This window comes from Ranitomeya imitator, chromosome 2 (assembly GCF_032444005.1).
Source record: "Ranitomeya imitator isolate aRanImi1 chromosome 2, aRanImi1.pri, whole genome shotgun sequence".
Classification (NCBI taxonomy): Eukaryota; Metazoa; Chordata; class Amphibia; order Anura; family Dendrobatidae; genus Ranitomeya; species Ranitomeya imitator.
Window position 1 is genome coordinate 669,433,703 of NC_091283.1, and position 12,211 is coordinate 669,445,913.

General features: G+C 42.7%; 1 protein-coding gene across 1 annotated transcript in view; it reads right to left on the minus strand.

Moving 5' to 3' along the window:
• Window positions 1-12,211, minus strand: part of LOC138665493 (proprotein convertase subtilisin/kexin type 4-like) — a 524,777-nt gene that overhangs the window by 121,661 nt on the left and 390,905 nt on the right. Inside the window, exon 8 of the mRNA XM_069753025.1 lies at window positions 776-988. Within this exon, the coding sequence (XP_069609126.1) occupies window positions 776-988 (213 nt within the window). The remainder of the gene's footprint in view (window positions 1-775; window positions 989-12,211) is intronic.

Below are 12,211 nucleotides of genomic sequence, written 5' to 3' on the forward strand. Positions count from 1 at the left end.
TCAATTGGAGCACATAGGCTGCCATTTTTCCTCAAGCAAGCAAGTCCTGTTTACATAAGATTATTCGCTGAGAGAATGATGATCTTTTGTGTAAGCCAAAAGACCATTTCACCCAAGGGACGAGCATTTTCTTATTCATCAGGTAATTCGCAGCCTGTTTACATTGCACGATTATCGTAAAACATGTGTGCTTAGAAAGCTAAGTAATGATAATCTTAAGTTCTAGAAACATTCAGTTTTAAAGGGAACCTGTCACCCCCAAAATCGATGGTGAGGTAAGCTCACAGTCATCAGGGGCTTATCTACAGCATTTTGTAATGCTGTAGATAAGCCCTCGATGTTACCTGAAAGAGGAGAAAAAGACATTAGATTATAATCACCCAGGGGCGGTCCCGCTGCGGTCCGGGTCCGATGGGTGTCTCAGGTCCAGTCCGGAGCCTCCCATCTTCATTCCATGACGTCCTCTTCTGGTCTTCATGCTGCGGCGCAGGCGTACTTTGTCTGCCCTGTTAAGGGCAGAGCAAAGTACTGCAGTGCGCAGGCGCCGGGAGTCAGAGAGGCCCAGCGCCTGCGCACTGCAGTACCTAGCTCTGCCCTCAACAGGGCAGACAAAGTACGCCTGCGCCGCAGCGTGAAGACCAGAAGAGGACGTCATGGAATGAAGATGGGAGGCTCCGGACTGGACCTGACTGTGAGCTTACCTCACCATCGATTTTGGGGGTGACAGGTTCCCTTTAATTAGAAGTTGGATAAAGACATAAAATTAGCTTCTTACAATTTGTCGGTTCTTGTTGAGGCCACTGCTGAAGGTGGTAGTGAGAGTTGAGGCACAAGCCTCACTATACCATGGGACATCTCCATGCTCTGTGGTGCTGCCAACCGATAAAGTGAAAATACTGTTGGTGTAACCATCACAGTTACAGTTATCATAATGCAAGCCACCATTTCCTGATGCCCAAACAAAAATTGAACCAAGGCCACCACGTCCCTAAAGTGGGAGAAAACACAAAAGGTAGAGGCTGAAATATATTGATGCATAAATAAAAAAATAAAAAAAGTCAGATACTAGAGGTGTGATGCCCTCAAATGTATATACCCAGGCAAAATCTGAAAAAATGCATACGATTTTTGAAAAACATGAGTGATGCTGCAAAACACTATTTGCTAATTCAAGACTATTGACCAGGTGAAGTCATCTATCCTTATAGGATGGTGTGACAGTCAACTTCTGTCAAGAATTTAAATCATACAAATTCACAATATCACTGGCCAGGAAGGTCATGAGAACCACCTGCTGTGATCTTTGATGCAATCAGCTCTCTGCTGCTCCCTATTGTCCAGAAAATTATACGATTGGGAGACGCATAATGGATGAGGCCACAGGCTGTTTGCACAAACAGGTCAGTTATCGGGAAACTAACAGTGAGCGTATGGTATATACACATCCGGATTCCAACGCATGGAATATATGTACAGTTTATAGCCCCGTAAGGTCACCGCTAACTCCATGATAACCACAGACTACTTACTGCCACCACCAATCATTTATACAGGCCAATTGGACACCATGTAACATGTAGCTTATGGCTTTGACGAGTGATTTACAAAACAAAAGGAACTTAACTATTACATTTTTTATTTCATCCAAAAGGGAGGCAAAAATATACAAAAGATTTTACAAGGGGGACAAAACAATACAGTAGAAAAAAGGAAGTAAATCTCCAGCATGAAGCTTGGATAAAAGTTCAATTTATTTAGACAAATCATTAAAATCCTTGTTTCATAGTGGTACAGCAAATAATGGAGTACATGATGCGACCAACGCGTTTCGACCTGTTAAGGTCTTAAGGTCCTATATAGAAAAAAAATAAACACACAACAGGTACAACAATAAGAATCAGGAAAAAAAAGGCAAAAAATAGGCGCACTATAATAATAATAATAATAATCTTTATTTTTATATAGCGCTAACATATTCCGCAGCGCTTTACAGTTAAAAGTCGCAATATTGGAACACAAGCAATTGAAATACAATGATTCGCCGAAAAACGCAGTAATAGCATTATAGCACTGTATACAGAAATCCAGATCAAATTAACAATGGAGATATATAATACTAGATTGTGGCCCGATTCTAACGCATCGGGTATTCTAGAATATGCATGTCCCCATAGTATATGGGCAATGATGATTCCAGAATTTGCGGCAGACTGTGCCCGTCGCTGATTGGTCGAGGCAACCTTTATGACATCATCATCGCCATGGCAACCATTATGACATCATCGTCGTTGTGCCCATTGCTGATTGGTCGAGGCCTGGCGGCCTCGACCAATCAGAGATGCAGGATATCTACGTCCTTTATGACATCATCGTCGCTGTGCTCGTCGCTGATTGGTCGAGGCCTGGCAGCCTCGACCAATCAGAGACGTGGGATTTCTACGTCGATGCTGTGCCGGTCTCTGATTGGTCGAGGCCTGGCGGCCTCGACCAATCAGAGAGCCGGGATTTCCAGGACAGACAGACAGACAGACAGACGGAAAAACCCTTAGACAATTATATATATAGATTACCACTAAAGTTCATACAGAAAATAATATACAGAAGTGTACAAAAAGAACATTATTTTAATCGTATTGTAAAATCAAATCTTGCCATTTGTTCAGATCCAACGGGGTTCTAGTCTGCAATTTAAAAATCCAAAAGGATTCACGTTTCAAGATCTTACATCTGAAATCCCCACCTCGACTCGGTTTAAAGACCTTTTCAATGCCCATAACACTAAGAGTATTAGTTTTTCCAGCATGAAATTGTCTGCAATAAGATACCGCAGAAATGTTATGAGCATTAGCGTTAGACACTTCCAACAAATGTTTGCAAATTCTTCTTTTAAAAGGTCCTATTGTACAGCCAACATATTGTAGTCTGCATGCTGTGCACTCAATCAACAAAATAAGACCCTCTGTGTTACAATTCATATATGTATTAATAGTATATGAAATACCTGTTACAATAGAAGTGAATTTACTGTTTTTATTAACATAGTTACATGTTTTGCATGGATGATGGCTGCATTTGAAAAAGCCCTTATAAAAAAGCCATGATTTCCCATCCGAATCGTTTTTACTTAAAAAAAAAGGCTGGGTGCAAGAATATCTCTCAATGAAGGAGCTTTTCTGGCTACAAATCGCATATGCTTTTTTGTTCCCAAAATATTCGCCAGTTTAGTATCACCATATAAAGTTGGGAGATATTTTTTCACTATTTTAGTGATAGTATCAAACTTAGGATTAAACTCTGTAATGAAATTAATACTGCAAGGCTTTTCCAAGTCTCTTGTGGAAACATTGCAAAGAACTTTCTAAGAATATTTATACAACTTACTACACTGATCGCAGAGATGATTCAGTTTAGCTGAAGGAGAACACTTTGATTGGCCTTTGGGTGAACGGGGACCATGCATACACGATATGCATCTCTCTACATGAACACAGATCATAATTTGGCTTGATCTTTTATCAGACCCCGAGTGCCACCCACACACCTTCCCTGTGATGACCTCATGTGGGCAGGGTTATGGGCTGTTCTCAACCCTTCCGGATTTTCTGAAATACCAATTTATGCGATAACACCTCACCAGACGACCGCAGAAGTTTGAGAGTAATGCCACATTCTTTTTAATCAGGATTTTTTTCTTTAGTTAAGAACCAAACATGGCTTGGCTGTTGGCAGTTATCTGGCCCCTACGGCTTTGGTGCCTTTTGGCGGGGGTTATAGTTATGAGAAAATATATATATTTCTCCCTGGTTAGCCCCAGCGCTGAAAATATATGTTTAATATCAGATTTGTCCGAATTCCCATATTCTATATTTTCTTTCAGAGACATACTGTCTTGAGCTGGCTAATTTTAACTGCAAGAATCCGGTGTCACCTGAATTCAACATGCATTTCTTTTGGACAAAAGGGATTCCACTGTCTTGTTTTATGACCATGGCTATTTCAAAAGGGTGTTAGATATTCCTTTAATCTTTTAAAGGAATTCCTTTAAAACTTACGCCTTTCCCATAATATAAATCCTTGTTCAGTCACCAGGGATGGTTCACATCTCTTTGTACACTGCCATTTTACATAACGGCAGCTTTTGAGTGCTAGCTCCTATTTCTTTGCAAATGAAAGAGGGAAAAAATGGAGGGAGGTGGGATATCAGTGACCTCAGAGATTTGTAATATTTTCTATGACAACTTTCAATGCAAATTTTTGTCTGAATATGGTTTTGTAAAATCTTTTCCACAATGTGGGAATTAAACATATGCTGCCTTGACAAAAGAAGTACAGAAAAGGGTTTTCTAAGACTGGTATTGCAGCTCAATACCACCAGTGGCTGTTGGAGGCACAGCCTAGCGGTGACAGACAGCCATTATATGCTGGGTATGCTGCAGGTGCAGTCACCCCTACCTTCTGCACCCCACAGTATACCTAAACCACATATAGCGTCCACATTTGGCATTTTTGAAGCGATGAGAGCCCGCCTAACTTATGGGTGAGTGCATGTCTACAGAAGCATGAGCTGGGCATACTGGTGACTGCAATGTACTGGTCATTACAGCGTTCTGGTCACTACAACGGCAAGTGGCAATTTTCACTCCGCAACATTCATTGTGGCTTGTCTCTGGAAAACACCCATGGAGTCAAAATAGTCACTACACCTGTAGTTAAATTCTTAAATGGGATACAATTACCAAAATGGGGTCACTTGAGGGGGGATTCTGCTCTTCTTGCAATGAGGGGCTCTGTTTATGGAGTCCACAAACAATTCTAGGAAAATCAGAGCTTCAGGAGGCAAACTGTGCTCCAACCCTCCCGAGTCTCTCTATATGGATAAACAATACTGTACAGCCACATATGGGATTGTGAGAGAACAGAATCCATTTTGTTCATCTGTGGTATCCATTTTGAGCACATGGTCTTCATCTTGTCCTATGTTTTCTATGTAATGGTGATCAGGTAACACTGATGGGTGGGAAAGTTTCACATTTCTATTCACGGCCCTAAGGTTACTATTGGTTCATAGGTCAGAGGGAACTATTCCTTTGTCAATGACCCTATTTAAAGGGCCACATGTGTTAATAAAGCAGAAGTCTTATTTAGTACACCATACATGGCTGTGCTGTACTGATTTCCTCGAGATCTCAAAAACATTTTAATATTTGGAGTTCAGAAGGCATAGAAGAGGGTGTAGTTCTCTCACAGGGTATTGCCACGTTCAATAGAAATAATGGGACAAATGACTACTAAAAATGTAGTTATTTTTTCTTCACTGCCCAATGGTATAGAATTCTGTGACACACCCATGGTGTCAATATGATCACTGCACTCCTAGATAAATTCATTGAGAGGTGAAGTTTGTAAAATGGGATCACTTATGGGGGGGGGGGTTCTGCTGTACTGGCACCTCAGGGGCTCTCCTAGTGGGTCATGGCACCTGCAAACCATAACAGTAAAATCTGGCGCTCCTTGCCTTCTGAGCTTTGCACTGGGACTGAAAAATGTTTCCCAATTACATGTAGGCTATTGGAGCACTCAGGAAAAAATGTACCTCAGATTGTTGTAAAAAAAATTCCTATTAGCCCTTAGAAAAATTAAAAACTTGGGGCCAAAACATTTTTGTGGTAAAAATGTAATTTATTCTTTCTTCACCGTTCAAAAAAATTCTGTGACACACATGTGGTGTTAATATGATCACTGCACCCCTAGATGAATTTATTGGGGAGTGTAGTTAGTAAAATTAGTTCACATATAGTGGGTTTCTGTTGTTCTGGCACCTCTGGGGCTCTGGCAATGTTACATGGCATACTCAAACCAGTCCAGTAAAATCTGAACTACAATATGGCGCCTCTTCCTTTCTGAGCTTTGCACTGTGCCTCAAAAGTAGTATTCCTTCACATATGGGATATCAGCGTACTCAGGAGAAATTGCACAACAAATTGCAATTGCTCGTGTTACCCTTGAAACAATAAAAAAGAATTAGGGCTAAAATAACATTTTTGCGGGGAAAAATTTTATTATCTTCATTTCACGGCTCAACGTTGTAAACTTCTGTGAAGCACATGGGTGCTCACCACACATCTATATACATGCCTTGAGGGGTCTAGATTCCAAAATGGTGTCATTTGTGGGGGGCATTGTTTAAGAACACCAGGTGCTCTCCAAACGTAACATGGCGTTTGCCAATTGATCCAGCAAATTTTGCATTCAAAAAGTCAAATGGCGCTCCCTCCCTTCTGAGCTCTGCTCTGCACCCAAACAGCAGTTTTCCTCCACATATAGGGTATTGGCATGTTCAGGAGAAATTGCAGAAGAAATTTTGTGGCCCATTTTTCCTGTTACCCTTGTGAAAATAAAAAAAATTGGGGTCTAAAGTAATTTTTTGGTGAAAAAAATTTAATGTTCCTTTTTTTTCCACATTCCTAAAATTCCTGTGAAGTAACTGAAGGGTTCATTAACTTCTTGAATGTGGTTTTGAGCACCTTGAGGGGTGCAGTTCTTAGAATGGAGTCACTTTTGGGTATTTTCTGTCATATAGGCTTCTCAAAGTCACTTGAAATGTGAGGTGGTCCCTAAAAAAATGGATTGTAAATTTTGTTGGAAAAATGAGAAATCTCTGGTAAACTTTTAACCCTTTTAACTTCCCAACAAAAACAAGTTTACAAAATTGTGTTGATGTAAAGTAGACATGTTAGAAATTTTATTTATTTTTAATTGTACAAGAATTCAAATTTTGAAAATTGCAAAATTTGTCAAATTTTTGCCAAATTTCCATTTTTTTCACAAATAAACGTGTCACAAAAAACAGTCTCAGAATCAGTGGGATCTGTTGAAGCGTTCTAGAGTTATTACCACATAAAGTGACAGTGGTCAGAATTGGAAAAACTGGCCTCGTCATTAACATGCAAACCACATTGGAATGTAAAGGGGATAAACCTAGAAAACCTGTTTAATACCAACTCAGACTAGAAGACAAAGATTTCATATTCAACCTCCAGGATAATTTGTCAGAGTACAAAATAATAAAACAAGCAACTTGATGTGGCTGTTGAAATATGCACAATAAAATCTATACGGTATAAATGCAAATGGGGTGCATGGCATGGCGAAATTGCAAGGAAAAAACCATAGCTGCATTAATAAAACAAAACCGTTTGCTTGAAATACTCCAAACAGTACCTTGTGAAGACTCAAAACGTCTGCAATAGATTAATTTTGTGTGATCAGACCAAAACTAAAACATCATGAGGAACAATTACAAATAACATGTTTGGAGAGAAATTATCAATGCCTATGAATAGAAGCACATCATCCTTACAGGGGGAACAAAATGCTTTTCAGTATAACGGCATATTTTATTAAAAAATATTGGTGAAGATTTTGAATTCGATCAGCCAGGAGGCTACGTTTGGGGAACACATACTTTCCAACATGGAATTATACCTAAACATAAGGTAATGTTGACTCTCCCATGGCTGTAGCAGAAGAAAGTGAAAATTCTGGAGTGGCTGTAGAAGGAAAATGCCCCAAAATGTACATGTATTGCACATGAATTCCAGACAGGTGTAGGCCCCCTCCTCCACCCACACAGCATGAGATCTGAAATTGCCATGAAACAAAGGAATGTCCTTTTCCTGTGCTAGAACAGGTATAAGCAAGATGGGGAGGATGAACCTTAGCCAGGGGAGACAATAGACTGGTGATATCCCCCACACTTGGGACTGAACACACTTCTCTTTGGCAGGAGGTAAATCCCAAGACATGTGTTGCTCTGGCTCTTTCTCCTTGGACACCATGACTGGAACCCATTAGCAGACTATCCCATGTAACCCCTTTTCTTACTATGCCCTCAACTCCAGCATTAACCCCCCCTAGCTCCTTAGGGATAATGAGCGCTAGGAGGGTGTGCTGATATTGCATGCGCGTTTGGGTAATTTGGGTTTTGTGGGATAATTGTGGGTTTTGACTGTGTGATATTGTTGTGATATTATTGTGCCAGTGTTGTAGTATCAGTATATGTGTGTATATATACACACATACACACACACATATATATATATATATATATATATATATATATATATATATCAGTAGCGTAGCTACTGGGGGGGGCAGAGGGGGCCTTCGCCCCGGGCCCTGTCACATGAAGGGGCCCACTGGGAGCTGGTACTGCCACTTCTTTGCTGAGGCTGGAACAATACAGTACAGGAGGAGAGCAGCAAAATGCCTGCTCTCCGGAAGGAGATTCTGCACTCTGGTCGGACAGTGGCCAGAGGCAAATCTCCCTCCTGCACTGTATTGTGCTGAGATCTCGGGAGCTTCTCCCAGGCTGCAGGTTTCTTCCCTCTGTGTGTACGCTGAGACTGGCTCAGATCAGGCACGCTGGGTCCTAGTGTCCACCTGCATTTCACTCACTCAGATACTTCCTGGTCCTGCTGCAAACTTTATTGGTAAGTGGGGATACAATAATGATTATTGAAAGGCATGTCATAGTCACTGGGGGGTAAATGTGAGAGGATAGGGTATTTTGGGGGTTTAGGTGTGGGAGTGGGGTAGGGCACTGGGTGGTGAATGGGAAAGGATGGGGGTGTTGTGGGGGCTTAGGTGGGGAGGGTTGACAGGGCACTGGGGGGGTGAATGTGAGAAGCTAAGGGTATTGTGAGGGCTGAGTGTAACAACCCTGCTGGCATCACTGCATGGCCTCCCATCCCCCGCCTGCATTACACTCAAACTCTTACTTCTCTGGGCCTTGTGGTGACTTCTCTCAGCTGCCAGCTCCATGCCTCATGTCTGCTGTCTGCTCTGTGCATGCTCTGTCTGTGTGCATAGGGGGGCGGCGCCAGCAACTCCTGTTTCTTATAGAGACTGTGTGCACCTTGCTAAGGTGTCCCTGGCCAATCTGTTATGATCTGGTGGCCTAGGAGCAGCATGAGACATACTCTGGAGAAGGTGGTACCTGTACTGACGCAGACCCTGAACTCAACAACACAACTAGATGTAGCCGTGGGATGTACCTAACGCTCCCTAGACACCTCGACACAGCCTAAGGACTAAATACCCCTAGAGATAGAAACGGAAAACTATCTTGCCTCAGAGAAAATCCCCAAAGGAAAGACAGCCCCCCACAAATATTGACTGTGAGAGGAGGGGGAAATGACATACGCAGACTGAAATCAGAATTTAGCAGAGGAGGCCATTCTAGCTAAATAGAAAGTATAGTACAGAGAACTATGCGTTCAGTATTAAAACACTAGAAAATATCCACCACAGAAAATACAAAACTCCACATCTGACTAAAGACATGGAGGGTATATCTGCATCTCCAGAGATACCGCTTGGCTGCAAAAAATCCTTTCACAGACAAGCTGGACAAGACAATACATGAAAATGCACAGAACTATAAGGCCCACAGCATGTGGACAGCAGAAACAAAGCCAGGACTTATCTTTGAAGAAAAGCACAGCAAACAGGAGAGACCAGAAAGGGATGTGAATCCTCCAAAAACAATGGACAACTGGCACTGACTAAAGGATCAAGCAGGACTAAATAGCTGAGTCCAAATTGCAAAAAGTGAACACACCTGATAGATGCTGTGATCCACAGACAGCAGCACTACCACTCAACCACCGGAGGGAGACCAAGAGCAGAATTCAAAACAGTACCCCCCCCCCTTGAGGAGGGGTCACCGAACCCTCACCAGATTCCCCAGGCCGATCAGGACGAGCCAAATGAAAGGCACTAACCAAATCGTCAGCATGAACATCGGAGGCAACAACCCAAGAATTATCCTCCTGGCCATAACCCTTCCATTTGACCAGATACTGAAGCTTCCGCCTCGAAAAACGAGAATCCAAAATCTTCTCAACCACATACTCCAACTCCCCATCAATCAACACCGGAGCCGGAGGATCAACAGAGGGAACAACGGGCACCACATACTTCCGCAACAAAGATCTATGGAAAACATTATGGATGGAAAAAGAGGCTGTAAGGGCCAAACGAAAAGACACTGGATTGATAATCTCAGAAATCTTATAAGGACCAATAAACCGAGGCTTGAACTTAGGGGAAGAAACCTTCATAGGAACATGACGGGAAGACAACCAGACCAAATCCCCAACCCGAAGCCGGGAACCAACACACCGATGACGGTTAGCAAAACGCTGAGCCTCCTCCTGAGACAACACCAAATTGTTCACCACATGAGCCCAAATCTGCTGCAGCCTGTCAACCACAGAATCCACACCAGGACAATCAGAAGGCTCAACCTGCCCTGAAGAAAAACGAGGATGAAAACCAAAATTACAAAAAAAAGGCGAACCAAGGTAGCAGAACTAGCCCGATTATTAAGGGCAAACTCGGCCAATAGTAAGAAAGCCACCCAATCATCCTGATCAGCAGACACAAAGCATCTCAAATAGGTTTCCAAAGTCTGATTAGTTTGCTCGGTTTGGCCATTTGTCTGAGGATGAAATGCGGAAGAAAAAGACAAATCAATGCCCAACCTAGCACAAAAGGCCCGCCAAAACCTAGAAACAAACTGGGAACCTCTATCAGACACAATATTCTCCGGAATGCCATGCAAACGAACCACATGCTGAAAAACAACGGAACCAAATCAGAAGAGGAAGGCAATTTAGGCAAAGGTACCAAATGAACCATCTTAGAAAACCGGTCACAAACCACCCAGATAACAGACATCCCTCTGGGAAACCGGAAGCTCTGAAATAAAATCCATAGAAATATGCGTCCAAGGTCTCTCGGAGACCGGCAAAGGCAGAAGCAACCCACTAGCGTGGGAACAGCAAGGCTTAGCCCGCGCACAAAAACCACAGAACTGCACAAAAGAACGCACATCCCGCGACAAAGAAGGCCACCAAAAGGACCTACCAACCAAATCTCTGGTACCAAAAATCCCAGGATGGCCAGCCAACACAGAACAATGAACCTCAGAAATCACTTTACTAGTCCATCTGTCAGGAACAAACAGTTTCCCCACTGGACAGCGGTCAGGTTTATTAGCCTGAAATTCCTGAAGAACCCGTCGTAAATCAGGGGAAATGGCAGAAAGAATAACACCTTCCTTCAAAATGCCGACCGGCTCAAGAACCCCAGGGGAATCAGGAAAAAAACTCCTAGAGAGGGCATCCGCCTTAACATTCTTAGTACCAGGAATGTATGAGACCACAAAATCAAAACGGGAGAAAAACAGGGACCATCGAGCCTGTCTAGGATTCAGCCGTTTGGCAGACTCGAGGTAAATCAGATTCTTATGATCGGTCAGGACCACAATACGGTGCTTGGCCCCCTCAAGCCAATGTCGCCACTCCTCAAATGCCCACTTCATAGCCAACAACTCCCGATTGCCGACATCATAATTGCGTTCCGCAGGCGAAAACTTCCGAGAAAAGAAGGCACACGGTTTCATCAAGGAACCATCAGAATTCCTCTGAGACAAAACGGCCCCTGCCCCAATCTCAGACGCGTCAACCTCAACCTGAAATGGAAGAGAAACATCCGGCTGACGCAACACAGGGGCAGAAGTAAATCGGCGTTTAAGCTCCTGAAAGGCAGACACAGCCGCGGAGGACCAATTCGTCACATCAGCGCCTTTCTTTGTCAAATCGGTCAGAGGCTTAACCACACTGGAGAAGTTGGCAATGAAACGACGATAAAAATTAGCAAAGCCCAAGAATTTCTGAAGGCTCTTCACAGATGTGGGTTGAATCCAATCATGAATGGCCTGAACCTTAACCGGATCCATTTCTACAGATGAGGGAGAAAAAATGAAGCCCAAAAAAGAAACCTTCTGCACTCCAAAGAGGCACTTCGACCCCTTCACAAATAAAGCATTATCACGGAGGATCTGAAATACCATCCTGACCTGCTTCACATGAGACTCCCAATCATCGGAAAAAATCTAAATATCATCCAAATAAACAACCATGAATTTATCAAGATAACTCCGAAAGATATCATGCATGAAGGACTGGAACACAGATGGGGCATTAGAGAGTCCAAATGGCATCACAAGGTATTCAAAATGGCCTTCAGGCGTATTAAATGCAGTTTTCCATTCGTCACCCTGCTTAATACCAATAAGATTATATGCCCCTCGAAGGTCAATCTTAGTAAACCAGCTAGCCCCCTTAATCCTAGCAAACAAATC